Below are 26,404 nucleotides of genomic sequence, written 5' to 3'. Positions count from 1 at the left end.
TGGGAGAAATTTTGATTACTAAGCCAAACCATGCCAGTAGTCAGCAAAGACATCCAACAGCCAACTGAGCTATGTGTGGAGGCATCATACTGCATGACGTTGCAAGAGATGGGACTACCACCGCTCATGCCCTCTTGCCTGATAAAGAAAACCTGTAGTGGAGGAAGGGATATAAACCCCTTTTCCCAGCCTCTGAACAGTCTGGCTTTGGCAAGAAAACCCAGACAGGTGACGTTCAAACAACTGACCCCCATGGAACAGACATCATCTACAAATTGGCATGAGTTTATGGGGCTGCAAAGCAAAGCTGATGCAGCAAGGTTGGTCTGGAGAAAAGAGGACTGCAGGAAGACAAGTCCCACCTCCACAGAAAAAATAAATAGCTTTAAAGTGAGAGTGACCAACGAATCTACACCAAAATAAGAAACCAGACTTTTTTTTTTAGAAAATAGAGGATACATCATCCAGTGTATTTTTTCAAGCTTGCTGCACTGAAGCACTGTAAAGCTGTCAGAGAAATTACATACTTTTGTCTGTCGTCAACCAAAGCGTACTTTTATGGAGTCAATTAGCCACAAATTATGAACACACATCACTTGTCTGAGAAAGAATTACAGTACAACCCAATAAACACAACTGTCTTTGCTCACTGGTCATTGCCCTGATGAGGAGGCCATAGGACTTTCCTATCCAACCATAAAGGAAACTTCACGTTCATTTGTGTTTCACCCTGCGAGTGTGCCTCTTTCAAGTGCTACAGTGTGAGGTGAAACGGGGTCATTGGTATTACTGCTCTGACGTGCAAACCCGGCCATGAGCTCAGTGTGTAAAATGCAATTACGTTGGTGGAAAGAGTTCATGTAAGCTGGGATGGCATGAGTGCTTGGATCTACAACGGAGCCTATAGCTGCTGTCATGTTCAATAGAGAAGTGCAGCCAGTGTCAGCTTTACATAGTATATTGTGTGCCCTCCACAGACCTTAGAGCCCTTTTTGAAGGTGGAGAGCCACAGTCTTATAAAGTTTTTAGGTGTTTGGGTTTTTTTTTTTGGTTGGGAGGATTGCGTTTTCTTTTTCTTTTAACAGAGGGGGAAACTGAGGCACGGAAAGGTGGTGTGACTTGCCCACAGTCAGTGGTAGACCTTGAACCCCCTGATCTTGCTCATAGCTTCTCAGCTCCCACGTGGGACATGGTGAGAAGGAAGGGCTGCCCACTTTTTCCCGAGGCAAGGAGAACCGCAGCTCCTCCTGGGGCGAGGGGAAGGGATGTCACTCTCAGCGGCGATGTCTAACAGGGGGACAATGGCACGCATGGTTTCTGCCAGCCCCGAGAGGCAAGAGAAGCAAGGAACCTGAAATGGAGAGGCAGGAGTTCGTTGGTCAGGCACTGAGTGAGAGGATGCAGCTCTACAGGATGCATTCGTGCCTCTCTGTGGCTTTCAGGGCCTCGTGCATGCTGGCAGCGGAGAGCCTCCTGTTGATGTTCCTGTACCTGCACCTCAGGAGGTTCCAGAAAGTAGTCCTCAAGTCTCGGTTAAAGAAAGCATAAATCAAGGGGTTGATGAGAGAGTTGGTGTATCCCAGCCAGAGCAGAGTCCTCTCCAGCCGCAGGGGCATGCAGCTGCAGCGGATGCCGCAGATGAAAGGCCGAGCCGTTGACATCAGGAAGAAGGGAAGCCAGCAAAACGTGAATGCCCCCACGATAATACCGAGGGTCCTGGCTGCTTTCTGCTCCCGTTTGAAGATGGAAATATTCTTTCGGTCTTGCCGGAGCAGTTTGGAGAGCGTGGCGCATTCCTCCACTGCTTTGGTATGCTTGGAGCTGTGGTGGCTCCGGCTGGAGGACTCCAGGCAGTAGACGCCCTCCTTGTAGTGTTTGGGGAAGTTCATGAAGCGGTGCTTCTCAGCGCTGACCTTGGCGGCTTTGTAGATCCGGCTGTACATGACGAGCATGACCGCCATGGGTATGTAGAAGGCAACCCCCGTGGAGTAGACTGTGTACCCAAAGTCCTGGCTGATGAGACAGACTCTTTCCACAGTGACGTTCTTGGCCCAGCCAAAAAGAGGAGGAAGGGTGATGGAAGCAGACAGGAGCCAAACGATGAAGACCATCTTGGCCATCAGCTTCCCATTTTGTCTCACGGGGTACGTCAGCGGCCGAGTGATCCCCAGGTACCTGGAAAAGAGAAGAGTTGCAAAGGGTTAGGAGGGTTGCAAGGTGTGAGTGCTGTTGGGTGGTTTTTATTCCTAATCAGCTGTTAATGCTCTGTCACAGGAGAATTTTGGCCCTGGGTGAGGACAAGAAATGAATTACCCAAATGAAAGTGTTCCTGGAGATAAGCAGCTGCGGTATCTTCTGTGAAATATACTTCACACCCCTTCAGCTCTCTTGCCTAAACACCCTGTTTTGACTATTCCCCACCGCTTTCTTGCAACCACCCCATGCTTGACATGAGATGTCATTTAACTGCTGGGTGCAGTCTGAGCTCCACATGGTTTCTTGGGGAATAAAAATGCTTTAAAAAGCGTAGTTTTCCTCCAGAACTAGTTTGTACAGAGACTATGCAACAACTTCCAGCCATGGCATGTAACTCATTCCAGACTGTCGCCCTCCCAGGGAGAAGGTGGATGATCTGCAGAGTAATACTTGCACCAGGAGTGACTCCAGATGAAATGAATAGACTCATACCAGTGTTTAATGGAAAGTGAGATGGACAACACCCTTCTCTTATTTGGCCAGGCAACTTGGGAACTTGGGGAAGAAATACAACCTGCAGCTGAGATGTCCCTGAGGCAGTGTGCGAGCAAGGAGCAATCTTGCCTTTGGGAAGACTTAAGGATGTGTCTGGATGGGCACAGGAAGCAAAGCCAGTGACTGGGTGATGGACTGTGGTGCAAAACTGGCAGCTGTTGACTCACACCTTCTTTCAGCCGATGGACTGTGTTTGCATCTTGCAGCACTGGCGCCCATGGGAGATACCACTGTCAGCAGCACACCCCATCACTCCCCTCTCCATCAAGCCTGCAATATTAGGACAAACCTACAAGTTCATGCAACATCTACTGGAGGTGACCCCTGGAAACCAAGACAGGAGCGAGACAAACAGCTGGAACAGTCTACTCCCTTGCATGGCCCATAGCTCCTGAAGCGATGGTGTCCAGCCCTCCCTGGGGAGTAAAATGAGAGAAGCTCCGAGTACGAGATCCCAAAAGCATGTGGTGACCCACAGATTCACAAATCCTGATGCCTGCAGTTAGGAGTTACCTTGTTATCTTGACTGAAAGGAGCTGGAGACTGCATCACCCATCAGCTCCTGGTTAGACTATAGGGTGTAATTTTGAACCATCCCGAGCCTTGACTGAGAGGGTTCACGCAAATAAGAAATTGTGTCAACTGTTAGCTGGCAAACTGCAATTGTAAGCTAATAAATCAGTAGGGAGTGGGCCACTGTCAGCCGATGTTCCCACTGAAATACAACTGCCTCTGATTCAGTCTCCATCAGTCCAGCAAAAGCCTCCAGCTGTCAAATGGATTTTTTTTCTGTTACAGCCTTTTTGATACAAACCTGCCTGTTGTCAGGAATTTCCAGGCATTTTTAGACGGGATCACATCACCTCTTAATTGTTTTGGATAAGCTGCATCAGTCCAGAGCGGCAGTGAGAACAGTAGCCATATGGATACTTTTTGCTGACAGCCTTTCTAGGGAAGAATGGGTTTTTCTGTCAAAAGAATAATTTCTGCAGAGAATTTTACCTCTGTTGTATCATTATTTTTTTCTGACAATCAGTTTCATTTTAGGTGTTAGGAGACTTTTTCTTCACTGGTTATTTCCCTTTTCCAGATCCTCCCCCAAGATTGCAAGAAGATGGAAAAAAAATTAAAAAAAAAAAAAAAATCCAATTCCTCCTCCTCTCCTGACTGCTAAATAAATTCAAAGCCCAAAGTATTCTCCCCTGAATCCCTGATAAAATGAATTTGAATTCATTCGCTGAGTTATTCTTTTCATGTTTTCCTCTATATTTTCTTCAGCTGGCCTTACTCACAAAACCCAAGCAAAACCCTCCATGACCACCTATGCTGCTTTCACGCCCAGCAGTAGGACAGGCTGAAGGATGACATTCGTGGATGCAAAGGCAATGCAACCTCTTGGGACAGGGCTTTTAACCCCACCACCCTGTGGGGCCCTATCTATGAAGGAGGAGACTTGATGAGATGGAGATGGACAATAGAGTCACCATTTGGAGTCACCATCTCTGGATGTGTTTAAGGAAAGACTGGACATGGCACTTAGTGCCATGGTCTAGTTGACATGGTGGTGTCAGGGCAACGGTTGGACTTGATGATCCCAGAGGGCTCTTCCAACCTGGTTGATTCTGTGATTCTGTGAACAGAGCTGGTTTTGGTGCCATCCTTCCAAAACAGACCGTTGACTCCTTCCTACCTGGGCTGAGCACAGTGAGAACAAACTGAAACATGGGAAGTTCCATCTCAATATGAGGAAAAACTTCTTTACTTTGAGGGTGGCAGAGCCCTGGCACAGGCTGCCCAGGGAGGGTGGGGAGTCTCCTCTGGAGATATTCAAAACCCACCTGGACACGACCCTGTGCAACGTGCTCTGGGTGACCCTGCTTTGGCAGGGGGTTGGACTAGATGATCTCCAGAGGTCCCTTCCAACCCCAACCAGTCTGGGGTTCTGTAAGAATTGATGAGCCTGGCTGGACTACCAGGACACTCAGAGTGATGGGTGGGAGCAGTTTGGAGGGATGCTGCCCAATACCCCTCCTGCTGTAGGAAGGGCCTTTGGAAGGACAGCAGACTTGATGTCCCCCAGGCTGGGAGAAAACCATGCCCTGCTGTTGCATCTCCAAATTCAGCACCCAAAAAAAATCACTTCTCTATATATCCAAGCCAAGAACTTTGCAGACTAATATATGCTGCGTTGTGTGATATCCTTTATTGTGCTATTACTGGGTTTTCTTTAGAAGCCGATCCCTCAGGATTTGCTGAAGCTTCAAGGAATTTACACGCTAGCCAAGCAAAACGCACAGTGACAAGGTTTAAAAATCAGGCAAAGCTGACACATTTCATCTGCGAGTGCCTTGTGCAGTCGCTGCTGGAGGAAATGGTGCCGTTTTGAGGTCCTTGCTTATAATTTTGATGAGACCTCAAAATAGGCCAGCCTTTACAGCAGTGCGGGAGGCGAGATTGCACAGACACGCAATGAAATTCAAATCACATTCTCTTGCTTTGATTATTTTTTATTTTGTGTGTGTGTCTTGTTGTTAATCAGGTTTAGCAGTAATCAGGTAACAAAAGCCAGTTCCCAGAGCAGCGATTTACCCCTGCAGAGCTGGTTGTGTATCCACTCCTTCCTTGTGCAATAAACTCCTTCAATGTCCTTGCTCCCACGGATGCCTGGGCGGCCTGAGCCCTGACCTGCCCCAGGCTAGGCTCCACCATCAGCCCCATGGATGAGCCAATTCAGCGCATTTCTTCTACGCTCAATGGTAATAATTGAATCCTTATGCCAGGGGTTAAATAATAAAGCAAAACAAAACCTCTCCGAGGTGCCCCTATCTCCATTCAGCAGCTGGTGAACTGGGAAAGGACAAACCTCAGCACACACAGGTTGACTGAGCCCAAATGAACTCAGAATTGGGGTTTCCTGGACCCCACTGTTTTACCACAATCCCATACCTCCTCTTGGACAAATTAAACTCCGTACCTTGCTTCCAGGCTGACACCGTGCCTGCCCCATCCTGCTGAAGGAGAGGAAACCTCCAGGCAGAGGATGCAAAGAGCAGCTGGAGGCTACAGCTGCCTGTGGCTTCATCTGCCCCTGCCCTAAGCCAGGGCTGGTGGGAGCATCCCAGGGATGCATTCCAGCTCACCGGAGACACCACACAGGGACCTACCAGGCCTGGGACACCTTTGGATGAAGGACATAGGAAAGGCCATCCAGCAAAATGCTGTGCAGGTTTTATCCCACCAACTCTTTTGGGAGGCATCCTTTTTCATAGAATCATAGAATGGTTTGGGTTGGAAGGGACCTTAAAGATCATCTAGTTCCAACCCCCCTGCCACGGGCAGGGACACCTTCCACTAGACCAGGTTGCTCCAAGCCCCATCCAACCTGGCCTTGAACACTGCCAGGGAGGGAGCAGTCACAGCTTCTCTGGGCAACCTGGGCCAGGGTCTCACCACCCTCACAAGAAAGAATTTCTTCCTAAGATCTAATCTAAATCTCCCCTCACTAAGTATGATGCCAATTTGGAACATTTAATCTGATTTCAGGTAAAAAACACTTTTTTTTTTTTTTTAGGGAGAGCCCCATAGGAGCTGCCTGGGAAACAGATGAAGACTTGTTCCTCCACTAGGAAAACCTGAAGTGGTATGTGGGGTTTGGGGAGCTTCTTTTGTCAGCTGCTTGGCATTTTTACAGGGACCTTCAACAAAAGCTGAACAGCCAAAAAAGGTTTTTGTTGTTGTTGTTTTGTTTATGGTTTGTGGCAATAAAGAATCTATAACATTGACAGGCTTTTATATAAGAAAAATATAAGAGAAAGATGGATGTTTTCAGCATTTTTCTTTTTTGATTTAAAAGAAAATCAATCAAACCCCGCTTCAGACAGGATTAGTTCTACCACCTTCAATCAAGAGGCTTTTAGAAAGTGCTCTGCATTAATAATCAATAATAGCAGCCTACATTTTAGTAGTACCTGTCATCTTGGGCAAACCAAGCATCTTTTATGTCTGAGGTAACCAAAAGATGAGGACGCTTCAGCCATCAATAAAATCACAACCTCCTCTTCAGCAGAAACAGGCACCTGCCGAACAGTGCTGACCAAGTTGGCATTCAGGACAGAACTAGAGGAGATACTTATATTTCTGAGAAGCACCAGTGCTGTTCCTCTTCTTTCTTGCAGGGCAGGAGGAACATCTTCCCATCGTCACTGGTGGAAATTTCAGTTAACACCCCACTGAGATGACCAACTATTTCATCTCTTTTGGAGTAGGTGTTTCAGGCTCTCTGCAAACTCAGGTATCCTTTTGCTTTAGCTTTGCAGCTGGCTCTGCTTTGTATCAGCACAGAACCTGAAAAGTGTGCTTGGAGATGTTTCCACCAGGAGCTAAACCAAAAATCCTGCCCATCCCAAGGCTGGGGGAGAGGTGGCCATCCCGATGTGATCCTGGATCCGTGTGCTCTCTCAACCCATCTCCATCAGCTGCCATGTGGGAGCAAAGAGGATGATAGGTTGACGTGGAGCAATGATGACTTACAGGATGCTCAAGATATGGCTGTGGGGCAATCCACACAGCCCACAGCCCGATCCTGGCGAACCCTCAGGGCAGAAAGCAGCAGGACAGTGCCCCAGTCACCTACTCCTCCTTCGTGCATCAGAGGACATCCCAATCATTCCTATTCCCTCCTCGAGCCCCAGTACAGACTGAGGCTGCCAGCCCCCATGCACTCGCAACATGCCCTTCCTCCCACCCAGAGCAGAGGTGGGCTCTCCTTCTGCTCAATTTACAACGTTTGCTCTTTTTCTCTTCTGCCTGGCTCAAAATGCATGTCAGGCAATCACCCTCTTACTGCTCAACTTCCCCATCAGGCATTTGGTGGGAAGGGATGAAGGTCTGGGAGCAAATGGTGATGCTGCAGCCCAGCCAAGCTCCCAGCATGGCATGGTCCCTGTGAAAATGCACCCAAAGAACAAACCTGTGCCAGAAGACTCTGGCTCTGTGGCAGCCTCTTGGATCACAGTTTTTTTTTCTCCATCACCCTGCTGAGAGGTCTGAAGCACAGAAAGTCAAGCCATTGTGTAAAAGCACCCAGCAACCTGCTCCCTCTGTCCTTTCTTTTGCTGCAGCTCCCCTTTCCTCACCAACAGCCGAAAAAGACAACCTGGAAATGTTGCAGCAGAGCTGAGTAGGTGCTTGTGAGCTGCGTGAGATGAGGCACAGGACCGTGTGCCTGTGGGGTGGGATGGTTTTCCCTCTCTGCATCTCGGCGCTGGCAGCACGAGTTTTGCAGCAAGGGCCTGAAGTTGCCCTGCTCCTGGGCTCCTCGGAGCCCCATCAAGCTCATCTGGATGAGCTGGGCAGAGATGGTCCCCCAGGGAGGTAGGGGTTGCTGGAGACACAACCCATGAGTGCCTCCAGCATCACCCAGTTAAAAGAGATCTTCCTTGGCTGTATGACCAGTGGGTGCAACTCAGAGCAGCCTTAGGGCTGCTCCTATTTAAGCCGGGGATTACAGTTACGCAGGTGCAACTCCTGTCCACCCTGCTTCCCCACTGCCTTCCCTACGGCGCTCAGCACCGCCCAGGATTTGGCCTCAGCACGTGTAGACTCCCCCACACCAGTGTCCACACTTCCCCAGAAACCTCCTGCCCAGTCCCATTCCAGCAGGGAAGGATGGACCAATGTCAACCGGAGGCACCTGCCTGCACGGCGTCCTCGGACTGTGGTCTGCTCACGGGAGCGGTGGCATTGGGTGAGAGAGACGTGATGAACACGTGGAATAAATTGCAATGATTTTTATGAAAGGGCTGTCCTGTTGCAGTCTACAACTACCTGAAGGGAGGTTGTAGCAGAGTGGGATTCGGCCTCTTCTCCCAGGCAACCAGCGATAGGACAAGAGGACACAGCCTCAAGCTTCGCCAGGGTAGGTTCAGGTTGGACATTAGGAAGCATTTCTTCTCAGCAAGGGTCATTAGCCATTGGAAGGGGCTGCCCAGGGAGGTGGTGGAGTCACCATCTCTGGAGGTGTTTATGAAAAGACTGGACATGGCACTTAGTGCCATGGTCTAGTTGCCATGGTGGTGTCAGGGCAATGGTTGGACTTGATGATCCCAGAGGTCTCTTCCAACCTGATTGATTCTGTGATTCTGTGATTTGTGTGCATGTTTGGAAGAGTGTTTCTCCAAGGGATGGGACGGGATGGGATCGGGGGGGAAAGAAAAGGAAGGGAAGGGAACGGGGAAAGGAAAAAGGAAAGGAAAAAGGAAAGGAAAAAGGAAAGGAAGAAGGAAAGGAAGAAGGAAAGGAAGAAGGAAAGGAAGAAGGAAAGGAAAAAGGAAAGGAAAAAGGAAAGGAAAAAGGAAAGGAAAAAGGAAAGGAAAAAGGAAAGGAAAAAGGAAAGGAAAAAGGAAAGGAAAAAAGGAAAGGAAAAAAGGAAAGGAAAAAAGGAAAGGAAATTTTTAAAGCAAAGCCAATCTGATCAGTGTGTAGCTGCTTCCCTGCTCCTCACTCACCGAGAGGAAGCATTGACACATTTCTTTACTGCATTTATTCTCCCCCCTCTAACAGAGACAGACTTCTGCCAGCTCTGAATACACCTGCTTTTTTAGGAACAGGCTTTTTATGAAAACAGAGAAGGTTCAGCAGCAGAGCTGGACCTCGCCGTGTGGCCTGGGAGTGATTTTCCTTTCTAACCAGCAGCGCTGAGCTGATGGGGGCCGTGGAGCAGAGGGCAGCTCGTAGGGGAGCAGGAGTTGCTGTTGGCTTGCTGGAGGGGTAACACCAACCACCATCAGCAGAATTTCCTCTGTCCTTTCTGCTTGGCCACCCGATTTCACACCTGGGGAGGGCGCAAGGGCGACCAGGGAGGTTGTATGGCTGAAGGCACGCATCTCGTCCGCTGTCTCACTTCCCCGACCTGCTCATCACGAGCCAGCCCATCTCAGCAGTGCCAGCATAAACCCAAACCAACCCCCTGAGAAAGCCAGTGCCCGCGTCAGCTCTGGATCCGGCCCACCGGCTGCTCAGCGCCATGTCCCTAATGACGCAGGCTGCTATAATTAGACCCGTGGGGGTGCTGACTTGCCCGAGTCTTGCCAGTTTGCCAGATGGGCTTAGCCTTTCCCTCCCGACCCCAGGCGTGGGAGTTGAAGCCAGCAAACCCTCACAAATGCCTGCACTGGGCTAAAACAGGGATTTTAGAGACTTGGGATGGGGTGGGGGGAGTCGCTGACATCCTCAGCCAGGGCAGAAGTCCAGGCAGCAGCAGAGCATCCCTTAGGACTAGGCTCCAGAAGCTCCATAACCTGGATTTGCAGAGTGCATGTGGGGTTTTTTTTTGTTTTGTTGAATAATTTTATGGTCCAGCCTCCTTCCACGGAGAAGGTCAGGTCACAGGTCTATCCTCTAGTCTCTGTTCCTCAAGCCAAGGAAGAACAATGTGAAACAGCTGCCTAGAGGAGAAGGACTAAGCAAGTAACTTAGAGAAGTTACTTGAGAAAGCACCTTAAGCCCAGCTCCTCCAAAGGGACTGAGGCACCTAATTCATACAGAAAGCCCTCAGCCACCCCGTGCACCTGGGAAATACATGCAGAAGCATTTATCCAACAAAGAACGTGATTCTGGTGGCCCTGAACCTTCAGAAACACCCTTATATTTGAGCCCACCTGAATACACAGCAGATATCTTGTCCCCCCCCTTACCTGTCCACGCTGATGATGCACAAGGTCATGATGGAGGCAGTGCAACACATGACGTCCATGGCGATAAACACATTGCAAAAAACCTTCCCAAAGAGCCACTCTCCCCCCACCAGGTCTGTGATGGTCACGAAGGGCATGACAGCGAAGGCCACCGACAGGTCAGCGGCCGCAAGGGACACCACCAGGTAGTTGGAGGGCTGCCGGAGCTTCTTGACGATGCACACGGAGATGATGACCAGGCTGTTGCCAGCGATGGTCATGAGGATGATGATGGAGAGCACCGCTCCGATGACAATCTTCTCAGTGTCCCCATAGAGCAGGATCTCCTCGCCGCAGTCCGTCGCGTTGGTGAGGTTGGAGGACAGCAGGTCTGGCTCGGCTGGGACGGAGGGTTCCTCAGTCATGAATGGATTCGGGAGCGATTCCTGAGCCGGGTGCTGCTGCTCTGCCTTCTCCACAAAGAGAAGATGGTGCTCCAGGAACCGCCTGGGGCTGGCCCTCAGGAACATGCTCTGAGCTCACCTCAGCGGGCAACGGCATGCATTTTCTCCCAGCAATGACACCTCCAGTGACAAACCAGAACATTTAATCACAAACAGGCTAAGAAAATAAAATATCCACCACCCCCCCACCCCAGCCCATGCCTCCCAAAGCTGCGGCTGGATCTCACGTGCTCAGCAAGAAGCTGGTTCCCAAGTCATACACTTTGCCGGAGGATGCTTGGGGAAAGCTCGTTCTCCACTTTTAAAGGAGCACGAGCTGCCCAGTCTGCCTGCAACGGCTGCCTGATGGGCTGCGTGCTTTTCCAGCAGGACAGATAATGGCAGTCGGTCGTAACTGCCTGGGTTATCGGGCGTTACTGCCGAGCTGCGCTGCTGGTCTTGCACTTCTCCCGTGCATCCATACATTTAAATCCCATGCAACTACACGCATATTCCCACATGTGGATGTAGAAGAGTGCGTGATAACACAAGGCACAGCCACAAACGTGTGCACAGACACCACCGGCTGTGTCTCCTGCATGTGTTAACACGCAAACTTCAAAGCCATGACTGCAAATCCATGTGCGTGGCGTGTAACGGCGACACGTGACCGTGCATACATGCAGGAGCATGGCATGGAGCTGCAGCTCGCAGTGGGAGTGTACCCATCACATGTGACACCCCTGGGGTACCCCAGCCCCTGCCCAGAGCTGTCAGCATCACCCCAACACACACAACATCCCCAGGGTACCCCAGCCCCTGCCCGGAGCTGTGAGCATCACCCCAACATGCACAACACCCCCAGGGCACCCCCAGCCCCTGCCTGGAGCTGTGAGCATCACCCCAACACACACAACATCCCCAGGGTCCCTCAGCCCCTGCCCGGAGCTGTGAGCATCACCCCAACATGCACAACATCCCCAGGGCACCCCCAGCCCCTGCCTGGAGCTGTCAGCATCACCCCAACATGCACAACACCCCCAGGGCACCCCCAGCCCCTGCCCGGAGCTGTGAGCATCACCCCAGCACACACACAGCACCCCCAGGGTACCCCAGCCCCTGCCCGGAGCTGTGAGCATCACCCCAGCACACACACAGCACCCCCAGGGCACCCCAGCCCCTGCCCGGAGCTGTGAGCATCACCCCAGCACACACACAGCACCCCCAGGGTACCCCAGCCCCTGCCCGGAGCTGTGAGCATCACCCCAGCACACACACAACACCCCTAGGGTCCCCCAGCCCCTGCCCAGAGCTGTGAGCATCACCCCTGCACACACACAACACCCCTAGGGTACCCCAGCCCCTGCCCGGAGCTGTGAGCATCACCCCAGCACACACACAACACCCTCAGGGTACCCCACGGCATCCCAGCCCCTGCCCGGGGCTATGAGCATCACCCCTGCACACACAACACACACCCCCGGAGAGCAGCTACTCTGCTCCCACCCCCGGGGTAGTCACCGCTGGAAGTATTTCCCAGCCATCGACAGGGAAACTTTAGGGCAGGGCTCCCCCCTATATAGGGCTCCCCGCTATGCAGGGCTCCAAGCACCGGGCACAACCTGCATCCTCTTCTTTTTCTTTCAAAGCCCCTTTTCCCCTCGAAGGGAGTTGAGTTTAAATCCAAGCAGGATTGCAGCCCCCCTCCACCCCCTTCCCCAGGCTGGGGCAATGGGGGGTCCCAGAGTTACCTGTGCCGAGGGGGTGAGACATCCTCCTGCGAGCTCCGGGCAGGCGAGAAGGCGCAGGGCCAGCCCCGGAGCATCCTCCTCCCCTCCGCGGTCCCTCCCCTCGCCTCTCCCCGGGCACGGACCCAGATGGTCCCCGGCTCCCTCGGAGCCCCAGGGAGGAGCAAAGACCGGGGAGGGGGGGTCCAGACTGGGTCCTGCAGCCACCGCAGCCCTGCAGAGATGGGGGGAGCGTGTGAAGAGCTCAGGGGAGAGGCTGGAAGGGCAGGAGATGCCTTCGGAGGCAGGAGCGGGAGGAGCAGCTTGAAACCCAGCGAGCAGGGACAGAAGAGGGGCACTGGGAAAGGCTGTTTCCAGAGCACCCTTCCCCATTCATTTTATCTTATTTCTTTACAGGACAGGGTTGCTTTCCCTGTTCCATGCATTTTTCCACCCCCGCTGCTTGGAGGAGGTCCCGTATTGCTCCAGCTCCGCGCTGAAGAGCAGCAAACGGCCAGGGAGAGGCAGATCCCTAAGGACGAGCCTTTCCCTTATCGTATAAAACTGAAACAGGGAGAATAAACAAACCAGGCAAGAGCTTGCAGAGATCCACATCCATTTCCCTCTCCGGCACTTCAACCCAGGGCATCAGCCAGCTGCTGTTCGCTCCTCCGTGGGCGAAGGCAGCGGAGCAGAGTCATCTCCTGCACTGGCTGCTCCCAAAGGCAGCTCCCCCGGGAGCTCAACCCATCTGCTGCCTCCCTGGGGAGGACAGCGTGGGGCTTCTCCCCTCGCACAGGCCCCATCCTGCACCCCTCGGGGCGATGGGTGCCCAGCCAGGAGAGGTGCAGGGAGGTGGCTTCGGAGCTGTTTGCAGGCTCAGAAAGTGTTTCTTGCTGCCCTGCCCCATGCCAAGCACTTTGGGAGCGAGCTGGGCACCTCCATCCCTGGTGCCACCAGCTCCCTCAGCCATCCCGGGGCTGTGCAAACACCCTGACACCCTCCAGCCCTCCCGGGACAGCACCGAGGGCTGATTATGGAAAAAACACCTTTAAATCTCTGAGGTGCAGAGCACTGCCTTACCTCGGGTCAGAGTCGGCACCAACCCCAAGAGATTTTTTTTGGGGGGCAGATGTTCCCTGCAAAAGTACATCCACAAGGAAAGCTCCGGTGAGCTACAAGAGGGCTGATGAGGCTGTGCTTCACACCAGGGTTTCTCCTTTGCTGCTCAAGCATTGCAGCGTGCGTGGGAGGCTGGCTAAAATAGCCTCCTTGCCAGGGCAGGGTGTGCTGGAGCTCTGGCTTTCTTGCTCTTTGCACCATGCCTGGGGTTTTTTTTTTCAGCCCCTTGAGAGCAGTGATGTGCCAAGATGGGATGGGACTGACACAGAAACACAACCCGCAAAGCCCATCCCTGCCTGGCCTGGGGAGCCAGGGCTGCTGCAGTGGCCCTGAACCCACCAATATCTGGCAGAAAAATACACCCTGTGTTTCCAAAGTGAAAGGAGGATCTGCAGAACTCCCTGCTGCAGGACCAAAAGGTTTTGCAGTCTCAAAACCCAGAGAAATTCACCCAAGAAGAAAACCATCCCCTAAGGACCAGCTGTCACACACCAAGGCGGTCTGTCGGAGAGCTCCAGGAAAACCATCTGCGCACGAGCTGCCGCCTCCTGCTCTGCTTTCCACCCCTGGGATGGGGGTTGGCAGGAAGGATTCAGGGTGGGGATGGGCAGGAGAAGTTTTTCCAGCTTCCCTGGAGGTTGCACATTAGCAAGGAGGGACAGGGAGGGATTTTTTCCCCTCTTGATGCACCGCCGGGAAGCAGCCGGCTTACGCACAGCGGTCAGGTTCACGTCCTTGCAGAGGAACGAAGGAGAGAAGGTGCTTATAAAGGTGATGAACTTCATGGATCCTGTGCTCTGGCTGACCCCTTACCTATGGCAGAGCCCCAAAACACTGAAATAGCTTCAGGGAGTAGAATGAACCACCCTCTCTCCCACCCCACCCCCATTTCTTTAGGATATAACCTACATCTTCTCCCTTGCAAAACCCCTGCGGGTCTGGGGACTCCAGAGGAGGGTTTTCTCCCCCTTTCCAGGGAAAATGAGCTGGTTGATAATTTGAGAAGCAGCAAAATCCCTGGGAAAACCAGGGCAGTGAGCTGCTGGCCAGCTCATGGGACACGCACTGAGCAGCTGGAGGGCACATTCTCTACATGGGCTGAACGGAAAAACGCCAATTTTTGTGTGAAGAAAGGATCAAAAAAAATTATTCTTCTCCCTAAAACTCTTAGTGCAGCATTTCTCCAGCTGATGATCTTGTCAGGACACTTGCTCCTGGGGCACGCTGGGAAGCGCTAATTGCAGTTAATGTCAATTAGAGGAGGAAATGGCCAGTGCACCGTAGCTTTACGTCTTTGGCTGAGAAGAGAGCATGGATTTGGAAGATCAGGGATGTTGCTGGAGCAAGACGGATGAACCCCAAAGAAAACTGTCCTTGCGAAATAAAGCTGAGAAGTTGGAGACCCAAAATATCCAAAGTCTTCCCCCTCTATCTTCAAGCAGACAAGAGACAAAGTCACAGAATCACAGAATCAATCAGGTTGGAAGAGCCCTCTGGGATCATCGAGTCCAACCGTTGCCCTGACACCACCCTGTCAACTAGACCATGGCACTAAGTGCCATGTCCAGTCTTTTGCAAGTCCTCCTGCCCTGTCACGAAGGCAGGGCCCAGCTACATTCTTCCATCTTCATCTACAAACGACCATTAAAGTGGCTGTTTTATTAACTATTAATTGTTAACGTTACACTCTATTAACTGTAATAGCAAGGTAATAGGCACAGTTATTAGTATGCAAATTCTGAGAAATCTCATTAACTCCAAGGTCCTCAACCTCTCAGTGTTTTCAGGACTAGCATCCCAAAGCAATCTTCCCTCTATCGCAGGTGTTGACATTTCTTCCTCCAAGCAGACAGAACCTGCCCAGATGGATAATATTAATCACTCGACACTTTCAGGGACAATCACAAAGGACTGCTCTTGCCCCCAGAGATGTTCCTGATGAACTGGTCTGTGGTATCTAAGCCCTCTCTGATTTGGAAACAGAGGGGCTTAACCCACTTTCACAGCAGGGTGGCCAAGAACGCAACCACATGTAGGTACCATGGTGCTTCTCCAGTGGTTGTGATCAGGAATAACAAAGATTGACATGCTTCAGAGATCCAAATTGCTCAAAGCATCACCTCCTCTCCGTGGGCATGTGTCCTGCTTTCCCTCTGAGGCTCCCCCCTCCCAAAGACAGCCCCCTCTCCTCCTGATGAGCATCAAAGCCCAGCTCCCCAGAGGTGTTCACCCAGCAAACACCATCTCAGCGTGGTGGGAATGTGGTACCCAAGAGATGGTTGGGTCTCTCAGCATCGACCTCCAGACTCGGGGTCCAGCCCAGAGTGGCTGGTCTCCACCCCTCAGTGCCTACTGAAATGGGGCTGGCAGAGGTCTGTGCTAAACAAACCAGAGCTTGGGGGGAAACTGAGGCACTTGAAAAGCCCAAGGCGGCAGGGAAGCTCTGCATTTAAACCTTGAAACCACACACATCCTTTAAAAATCAACCCACAGTTTTAAAAGTGCCCAAAGATGTTCCAAGAAGAGTCCCTAAATAATACACAACAACGTTGAAGTGGAACAGTTTTGGTTGGACCAGGACAAGATCACGTCCCTGTCCCTCTTCAAAGGCATGAAGCCCTCAGCCCATCTGAGCATCCCCATCTCTTTGGTTTCCCTCTGCACCACAGCATCGACACAGGGAATTGCCTCCTTGCAGAAACCCACCCTCTGGGAAGGAGGCAAATAGCAGGGGCACAGTGAGGGGACGCTGCTCAAAGTGCCCTGTGGGGACCTGGGGACCAGTCCCATAGTGGTGACATCAGTAGCCAAAGGATTTCAGCAATGGGATCCAACCAGCAAAGGGCTTTCTGCTTAAAATCCTTTTCCCATGAAGAAAAAAGCCAGTGGAGAATTGATAAGTTAATGATTTACCTGGGACTTAAAGCTCAGTGTTAGGTCTTTGGTTTGTTTTTTTTCTTACTGGATCTCCCCAAAATAGAAAAAAAAAATTAAACTTTTCATCTAGTTATAAAGGCACCCCATGCATTTTGCTCTTTAGCAGATAGGGAGCAGTTGGGAACCTGGTGGGAAAAGGCCATCCAAAGGAGACATCCGAACAGCTCATCTCAAGAAGGTTCGTTTGCTGAAGAGCAGCAGGTATTAATGCTGTCAGACGCAACCACGCTCCCTCTGCTGGAGTCTGCATGGACAGCAAGCAGCTTTTCGTGCCTAAATCTCCCATGATTTGCTAATTTTGGTTATCAGGGTGGGCTCTCAAAGGATTATCTCTGTGCCCCAGCACAGCTAAAGCCAGGGCAAGCCGTGTGCTGGCAGCACCCATGCCTTCTCCTGATGTCCTGCAAAGGTGGGACAGTCCCAGGGGAGGATGGAGACGAGCTGGAGAGACATTTGCCCCAGGATGGCGGTGAGGTGGAGGGAGAAGAGGCCCCGGCAACAAACCTTTGGCCTGCAGACTCCTCTCATCCACCCTAAAGCTGCCTACGATGGATGCTAAAAGGATTCTTAGGGGGGCAGATGAAGCTAGCAGAGGAAAATCAAAAAGCCTGAAATAAGAAAGGAAAGGGCAGAAAATGAATGATTTAGCTGAAGTTTTCAACACAAATGCTTCACCCCTGCAGCTCCAGCTCGCAGCTGTGGTCACCCATTTGCCAGACTTTCATTAGCAAGTCACTATCATTAGAGCTCATTATTTAATCAAAGTGATGGACATGCAGCATTTCCACCTACTGCTCTCCCCTCCACCATCTCCAAGAGTTTGGGTAGAGCCTGATTTTAAGTATATGCAATGAGGTAGGTGCTGATTTAGTTTTTTGGGCTCAGATAAAGAGTCATGCAGCACCAAACTGGCCCCCATCTGTGTATGGTGCTGGTGTTACATCTCCATACCATTCAAACTCAAGAGACAGAGAAGCAGGTGACGCAGAGCAAGCGCTTCTGGCCAAAACTATTCCAAAACTGAGCAGGATACAGCCCTCTGGAGAGCAGCAGAAAGAGGGGAGGTTGCTTCAGTACATCACAGCAAACCTAGAGCTGGAAATGTGAGCTGTGCCTCCGGAGAGGCGAGCTCACTGCGCTCTGGCTTGCTCGTGGTTTCCCCATACACTCAGAGCAAACCACCCAAAAACATATAGCCAAGAAGGCCAATGGCATCCTGGGGTGTATCAGAAGGGGTGTGGTTAGCAGGTCAAGAGAGGTTCTCCTCCCCCTCTACTCTGCCCTGGTGAGGCCCATCTGGAATATTGTGTCCAGTTCTGGGCCCCTCAGTTCAAGAAGGACAGGGAACTGCTAGAGAGAGTCCAGCGCAGAGCCATGAAGATGATTAAGGGAGTGGAACATCTCCCTTATGAGGAGAGGCTGAGGGAGCTGGGTCTCTTTAGCTTGGAGAAGAGGAGACTGAGGGGGGACCTCATTAATGTTTATAAATATGTAAAGGGCAAGTGTCATGAGGATGGAGCCAGGCTCTTCTCAGTGACATCCATTGACAGGACAAGCGGCAATGGGTGCAAGCTGGAACACAGGAGGTCCCACATAAATATGAGGAAAAACTTCTTTACGGTGAGGGTGACTGAACACTGGAACAGGCTGCCCAGAGAGGTTGTGGAGTCTCCTTCTCTGGAGACATTCAAAACCCGCCTGGATGCATTCCTGTGTGACATGATCTAGGTAATCCTGCTCCGGCAGGGGATTGGACTAGATGATCTTTCAAGGTCCCTTCCAATCCCTGACATTCTGTGATTCTGTGAAAACCTTGGTGCCGGCTTCTCCAGTCCATGGCTTTGGGCACAAGTGCTGCACGGAGATGCTTTCTGCTCTGGATTCGGGGCTGGCTAAGCTCCCATCAAGCCACGCACCCACCAGCTCCCCATTTTGAGCCCAGTGATCTCCACGCTCACTGCCAACGGGACCGGGAGAGCATCATGGAGGTAGGCTGAGGCCCTTTGGAGGTTGCAGTTGGGTTGGGGTGGTGGAGTAAATATTGCAGTTTTGGAAATGAAGCCCCTCCTTGTCTTCTGGTGTCTGTCCCCTAGATGGCACCTGCTCTCAACAGATTAAATCCCTGATGGAAACCAGCAGGTTTTGGTGCCTGGGAAGGCTCAGGGCTGCAAACAGCTTGCCAGAAAACAAACAAACAGAAACCCCACCCAAAACACTAAAGAAAAAGCTACAATTAATGTCTCTTTTGGTTCTTACACCGCGAACTTGAAGTACCTGAGCCCTTGTTGGCTGCAACATTTGTGCTGCTTTCCCTTCTGGTCCATCTCCGAGTGCTCAATCCCCCCAAAATGCAGTGGATGAGGGTAACAAGCCCTTTCCCACCAGCTTTGCTGCAGGGGCAAATGCACATCTGGGGGCAGTGACAGACCCCATCAGACCTGGATCACTCCAGGAAGATATTTCAGTCCTTTATAGGGCTGGGAAGTGCCGGGTACAATATGCAAACACCCTTTCCAGCTTAAATCAAAGCAGGAAGGCAAACGTACTGACTCCTTGTGTCAGTTCGAAGAAAGCCCTGATGCAGCCATCCCTTTTTCCATGACCTCCATACCAAGGCATGGCACAGGGGAAAACGGGCACTGACAGTCCTGCAGATCGCATCCCTGGGGTCCAGCCTCTCTGTGACCCCATGGCTCCCAGGAGGGTTTCTTTGATGGGTGCCTAACTACTTACCCATTCTGCGTCCATTCTTGGGACCTCCTGCCTGACCAGGAGAGAGCTGTCTTGGCTAGGAACACACTCTTGCTCTCCAGTCATCTTGCAAGAAGGGGGATGCAAACTACCTGCCTGAAGGCAACGCAGAGCCGTGACAGGGCTCATGAGACTCCCCACACCCTGCTCCTGCTTCACCACATCTGCAGAACAGGATGGGAGACTGGTGCAGCAAACACAGCCTGAGCACTCCTTCACTGCCCCAGGGGCTGGCACACCTCGAAGGGCCCCAGGCAGCTCCATACCAGAGCACAGAGCAGCTCAAGTCCCAAAAATTCAAGGCTGCCCACATGCTCAACAGCCCTCTGAAGTTAACACTGCAAGGACCATTTCCCCCCTTTTCCTAACAGCCTGTTTACACAGATTATATATTTACTTTAAAAGGGTCACCAACATTACTTCTAGGGTAGGTCATGCTGATGGAGGCCAGAACTGGTCCTCTGCATGGAGGGGGAATCCTACAGTGCCTGGAGAGATGCGGTGCCTGGAGACAAGGAACAGACCTGCAGGCTGGGGTGATGCTAACCAGACCCACACAGCCTTTCCCAGTCCTACCCTTACCTCAACCTCAGCTTGCATTCACATGCACAAAGCCCCTCTTTCTGCAAAGTGAGCTCCTCAAAGGTCCTGATGGGCTAGAGAGATGGAGGGCAACTATCTAAGCCTGGATCCCATGGCAGGGAACTAGTGAATTTACTCCTTGGAGAAGTGGATCATGCTCAGGTTCCCATACGACACAGAATTCACCAGACTTTGGGCTCATTTCTGGTTTGGATGATGCCAAGGAAGTCACAAGGGCAATGCTAGCCAGGTCTAGATGCTCTCAGTACACCACATCAGATAAAAGGTGCAGTTATTTCTTACACTCCCCCATTAAAGCATGAAGGAATCCCATTTTTGACTCCCCTCAATAAGACAACATGTGTCACAGAATCACAGAATGTTAGGGATTGGAAGGGACCTCGAAAGATCATCTAGTCCAATCCCCCTGCCGGAGCAGGATCACCTAGACCATATCACACAGGAACGCGTCCAGGCGGGTTTTGAATGTCTCCAGAGAAGGAGACTCCACAACCTCTCTGGGCAGCCTGTGCCAGTGTTTGGTCACCCTCACTGTAAAGAAGTTTTTCCTCATATTTATGCGGAATCTCCTGTGTTCCAGCTTGCACCCATTGCCCCTTGTCCTGTCAATGGATGTCACTGAGAAGAGCCTGGCTCCATCCTCGTGACACTTGCCCTTTACATATTTATAAACATTAATGAGGTCACCCCTCAGTCTCCTCTTCTCCAAGCTAAAGAGACCCAGCTCCCTCAGCCTCTCCTCATAAGGGAGATGTTCCACTCCCTTAATCATCTTCATGGCTCTGCGCCGGACTCTCTCTAGCAGTTCCCTGTCCTTCTTGAACCGAGGGGCCCAGAACTGGACACAATATTCCAGATGCGGCCTCACCAGGGCAGAGTAGAGGGGGAGGAGAACCTCTCTTGACCTGCTAACCACACCCCTTCTAATACACCCCAGGATGCCATTGGCCTTCTTGGCCACAAGGGCCCATTGCTGGCTCATGGTCATCCTGCTGTCCACTAGGACCCCCAGGTCCCTTTCCCCTACGCTGCTCTCCAACAGGTCTGTCCCCAACTTGTACTCATACACGTGTCCTTACATTCACAGTAGAGATACTCAAATCCTACAAGTGTTGGGGATTACAGATGTATCTCAGCTACAGGGATCCCCGCCAGTCACCAGAGAAATACGTACATCAGCACTAGGAGAGAAGCCCAAGCAATGCTGGGAGCTAAAGGTTAAAGAAAGGACACTGATTAGGCACAAAGTAGAAATATATAAACAGTATATTTCTTTTTATTTTGTTTTTAAATACAGAGTTTCCTTATACAATAAAGGAATTCCCTCTCCCTCCCTCCCTGCCCCAAGCAACCCTTATCAAAAGAAATCATTCACTGTAAAATCAACACTAGAGAGGCATGCGCTTCGAGAGCATATTTAGCAAGTGCAATATCTATAGGCCATATCTCCCTAAACAGGAACATGTGCTTTCCCTCACTTAAAATAGTTCCCTTGCAATCTGTGACGGAAACCTCCTGGTCACCAAATACAGAAATCTTTAACCAGTTACATGCCATGTGACACGTTAGAAAATAAACCCACCGCTGGTCATCTCCTGGTGTGTTGCAGATGGCACGAGCCAAGGGCTCTGCCAGCGTTCGCCTGCATGGAAACGGGATGCAGGAGGAGCCGTCTCTGCCTCGGGAAGGTTTCCTCCTCTTAAATCACCTCCTCAGAGCTTATCCTGCATTTACACTCCCTCCAAGGCAGGCAGGAGGGGAAGTGAGGGAGTATTTAAGCCCCTTTTCTCAGGTCGCACCAAGGGGAAGGCAGTTCGGTTTGCACGAACGATCAGGAGCACGTACTTTGGAAAAGTAAGGGGTTTTTTTTTTGTCCTTAGTAAGACAATTCCTGTTTTGTGGGGTAACATCTGTGTGGGAACAAGGTACAACTTCACATCAATAAAGAGGACAAGGAGAACAAGGGGCTACACACTTCCAAAAATAACAGAGCACTAAGCCACCTTATTAAATCAGAGCGGCTCTGCCAAACACGAGAGACTAAAATCCTCAAAGGGTCAACAGCGCAATAAGCTTCTCGTTTCCCAGCAGCTGCTGTGCTTTGTAACTGAATCGAGCTTTCCCCCATGGGAAATACATCCACTTAGACCTGGCTGGGCACTTCAGATCACAGCCCAGCACCTGCTGGGGATGGGCACATCCAACGCATATCCCAGCAGTCACAGCTTCCAGACGTGGGCGCTTAAAACCAGGCTCCTACTTAGACTTTGGCGTCAGATATCTTGGAGAGAGGAGGTAGCTGCTAACACCTGGGCAGGCAAAGGAAGCTCTGCAATGAAGATGTGAATCACTTTAAAGCCTGTTTATGCAGGCTGGGACTCTGCTGGGGATGCAGTTTGAAATCGGTGGCACTGGTCCCAAATTTGCAGAGTTCAGAAATACATGATGCTAGAGATATATGCTTTAAATAATAGAAACATGGCTAACATCTCCCAAGATATGCAGTTCATGGAGAGAGGGTACACTGCATGAGCTCAGTCATGTCACTCAGGTGTCAATCAATCGCCTCCTGGACAGAGATCACCTGCACAACTGGAGAGGCCACCTCTCACAGCACCAAGGGCTGCACCATCTGCTCCAGCCACACCTGGGAGAGACCAGCATGGCCACGTTACCTGCCATTGCTCGTATGGACACTTGCAGAAACCATTTAAGTCATCCAATCACGTGAAACTTAGCTAAATTCAATGCCTGGAAAAAGCATGCTGAGACACCAATTGCTGATGGGCACAGCGAGAACAGATCTCAGCCCTTCAGCAAGCCTCCCGAGCACCGAAACAGATACTCCAGCTGTTGAATTTGATATGCTGGTTTTCTGCAAAACCCTGATCACATAACAGATACTTTACTGCCAGAAAGTTTTGGGTTATTTTTATACTAAGAGCAAAAAGCCAGCACAGCTCAGGTCAAGAGGGAGAAAATTTAATTGCAAACTTTTTTGCAACTCTTGGTCATTTTATTCACCTTTGGGACTCCCATCTGTGGCTGAGGGATACTGATAGCTTTTGCAGCAGCAAGAATCTGTCACGCAGATGACCAACTGAGATGCCACATACATCCCCCTCTTCCACTCCAAGAGCAGACCTTGGCTCTCCACGTAAGCAGCTCTCTACAGCAGAGATGCAGATGGGGAGCAGAAGGCAGCATCTCCCCCAGGACATGCTCTTAATATTTAATGCGACATCAGAACAGCGCCAAGTGATCCCAAGCTCATGCAGAGTTTTCTACAAGGGAAAGAAAGACACAGCCAAGGATTGTCTTGGTTTGAAAGGAAAACACACAAAAGCTGAAGAGAAAAGTGCTGATTTCTGTTTCTAAAGCATGTACTCCAGCAACTCCCTCATCTGTCTGCTCCTCACACAGTATTGATGGCTTGCTCTTTGCAACCAGATCTGCAGCCAGTAGTGTAACAGATAGGGTTTGGTACTTAAACGCCTTAATTAGATATGAAAACAATTAGAGAAGACTATTCTCTTCTAACATCCACAGGCCTCAGCAGAGACAGAAAATGTGGCAAACCCATCCCATTATGTCTATTTAAGTTGTTTTGGAAGCTTGACAGATGAAAGGACAGCCCAACTGGAAAACTGTGCCATAAAGTAATAGTCCAAAGGGATGCAGAAGACAGTGCAACTGTAGGACAATTATGAACCCTTCATAATTGGTTATTATGGCAAAGCGAGCCCCAAGGGAGCAGCCGCTGCCACGCTGCTGCTCAGACACAGGCTCAAGTTCTCCAGAGAAAAATACCCACTTGGCACTTTGGCAACATTTCCATCGTGGGGGTGCCAGAGCCAACTTCCAGAGAAGGGCTGGGGAAGATGAGAGCTGGGTCAGGCGATGACAGAGAAAACAGCTTACACTGAAATTTTGGGAGGATGGACATGAGAGATGAGCTTGAGCCAACCCTGGTTTTGCCCATTCACCTTCCAGAGAGGTAGAAACACTACAAAGGGAAGATACAGAACACAATGAACAAGAAAAAAAAGCTTGATCAAGGACTAACATGACCATGTGTCAACAAGTAGTGTAGATACACACTTAGTGGGACATAGACTAGAAAATGGTCGGTGCTTTTGGTGACATGGCATGTCTCAGGTCCCTTTTTTGTTGCTGAGAACTCCACAAAAAAACCCTTCCCTCCCAGCCCCAAGCATTCTCCAGCTATACCCAGCTTTGACCAACTTCATGTTTCTTCAATGAGTGCCTGCAGAACACAGTTCAGCAGCAGTTTCTAAAGCAGCCAAATACGATATGCAAAAGTTTATAAACAGTTTCAGTCTTTTGGTGCAGCTGGGGATGTGGACCTTTTGGGGAGAGTTGTTTGACCTACGGTATATGGAAACATGACCATCTACTGTATTTGTTTTCAAAGCATCCCAGTTCACACAGGTCATCAGGAAGCATGTATCACGTCTCACAGCTGTTGGGCTCATCTTGAAGCCTTTCACCAGATGGCAGCTCTGAAGCAAACTGGTTCAATTCATTTACTCCATCCCCATCCTTTCGCAGCAATGCGCTGATGCATATCCAAGTAGAGCTTGACATTTATTAATCACTTCAAATATTGATACCAGAAAAGTTGGGGATTGTTGCTAGTGAAGTTGTCAGATTTGTTTCCTCAAGCAATCTAGAAAGTGCTATGCTGCCTTTTCAGCAGTCCCTGTTTTCACCAACTTTCCTTAATTTACATGGAGAGATAAATCTATTTCCATACATAGCATGTCAACAGTATTTTTGAAGGCAACAAAATAAGTTTCAGACCAACAAAACTATTCAGGTATAACTCCAATTTTAATTGTCAAGCTAACTTCTAGCTCCCACATTCAATGCAAGGATCAAAAACTACAAGTTTGAGAGTAGAAGTTTATTCTATCCCCAGTTTCTGATCGTTATGGCAGCTGTCAAAAGGCAACTTCCAAAATCCACTCATTTCAGAAGCTTTTCACTACCTTGCAGTTCCAGCTGAACATCATGGGCTCTCTTAATAGCTATCAACATCTTTCAAACCCAGTTCTTTGGCAACAGTTACACATAGCATTGTGCGTATATATAGAGCTTATAATAAAACTTCTTTTACATTCTAATTGTCTTAACCTTCACAGAAGTATTAAAGTGCTCAATCAACTCTGAACAAACTCTCCTTCCCTAGTTAGCCTACTTCCTGGAAACGCCTACACTTAAGTCAGCAAAACCAGAAGAAAGAAGAGAAAATATATTTGTATGAAAAAAAATCCTCTGCAGAATCATTACAACCCCCTATGAGCCAAGAGGCCTTGAGTCTTGCATCTCCCTTCTACCCATATACTGAGACATGGGTCCAAATGTTCAACCAGTCTAAGCCAGCACATCTTCTTTTCCCCAGTTGTGTTGATTTCCCATCAGTTGATTCTTTGGCCCCTGACTTCTGTCAAAAGAAAATCCTGTGAAACAGAATCCTATTGATGCTACAAAGAAAATATGAACACTGAAGTCATCCTGGTAAAGCAACAGCAATGAAAGACATAAACAAGAGTTGTGATGGATATTTAACCCCTCCAAGTTATTTAGATTTTAAATGATCTCAGCAACATTTGATATGATCGGAAATCAATGCTTTCAAAGAGGCTTTAAATAGGGACATTTTTGGTCCTTCTAAGTGGGGGGTGCAGGGTACCTCGCAAAACTATTTCCTCTGGCAAGACCTGCATGCCAGTTCATCTCCACCATGCTCTGTGCTGGAAGAAATTTCACCCAGGGTCTCTGATCTTCCTCAAAGAGGATCAAAGCCCACATTCCTCTGTGCATGTCCTCTCCTTCCTCCAGCCACAGCATCCACAGTATGATTTAAACCAGCCCACAGGGTGACTTCTTCCTGCCAAGAGCTGAGACACCAGAAATGCAACCCCAGGACACGTGCATTTAATAGCTTACTCAACCACAGGATGATGCTTTTCATTCTAACTTTGGTTAAATCTTTTGACACCCGTGGGAAAAGCATGTTATTTAAGCATCACCAGGCCTTTGCACTCCCTGTCTTCCAACAAGTACTGAACTGTTTGCTGTCACCTGCTCTTTTTCTGTTGACTGAAGATTGGACATACTTTTACCACCTCCGCACTGCCCCAAAATCCATTTTGCTGACTGTTTTCCCCGTTTCTACATGTAGACCTTTGTAACAGCTATTAGTGATCTCACCACAGAAGTGACTCAAAAGCCAGGAAATATTGACGAAGGTGGTCAGAAACCATGCACGGACATATACCTGCTGTCATGCCACTGATCAGACACAGCATGAGTTACCCTTGCTGTCTCCAAGCCTGACTGAAAGCCAAGTGTGTGGTGTTATCTGCTTCGA

The 26,404-nt window shown here is 50.2% G+C and overlaps 1 protein-coding gene across 1 annotated transcript; it reads right to left on the bottom strand.

Annotated features, from left to right (window-relative positions):
- Positions 1-1,406: 1,406 nt before the first annotated feature.
- LOC137665195 (5-hydroxytryptamine receptor 7-like) lies at positions 1,407-10,954 on the bottom strand. The gene is made up of 2 exons (XM_068404041.1): positions 10,446-10,954; positions 1,407-2,175 (listed from the first exon to the last, which is right to left on the bottom strand). Exons 1-2 carry the CDS (start codon positions 10,952-10,954, stop codon positions 1,407-1,409), a joined length of 1,278 nt encoding a protein of 425 aa, XP_068260142.1.
- Positions 10,955-26,404: the final 15,450 nt, after the last annotated feature.

The sequence above is a fragment of the Nyctibius grandis genome, chromosome 6, assembly GCF_013368605.1.
Source record: "Nyctibius grandis isolate bNycGra1 chromosome 6, bNycGra1.pri, whole genome shotgun sequence".
Lineage (NCBI taxonomy): Eukaryota > Metazoa > Chordata > Aves > Nyctibiiformes > Nyctibiidae > Nyctibius > Nyctibius grandis.
Note: the sequence above shows the minus strand (reverse complement) of the source record. Positions and strands in the feature narration are given on the sequence as shown.

What these genes read in the sequence shown, in the direction of transcription:
- LOC137665195 (XM_068404041.1), bottom strand. Translation starts at nt 10,954, where the DNA reads ATGTTCCTGAGGGCCAGCCCCAGGCGGTTCCTGGAGCACCATCTTCTC. An exon ending in TGCATCATCAGCGTGGACAG is followed by an intron (nt 2,176 to 10,445) that starts GTAAGGGGGGGG and finishes TCTCTTTTCCAG; the next exon opens with GTACCTGGGGATCACTCGGC.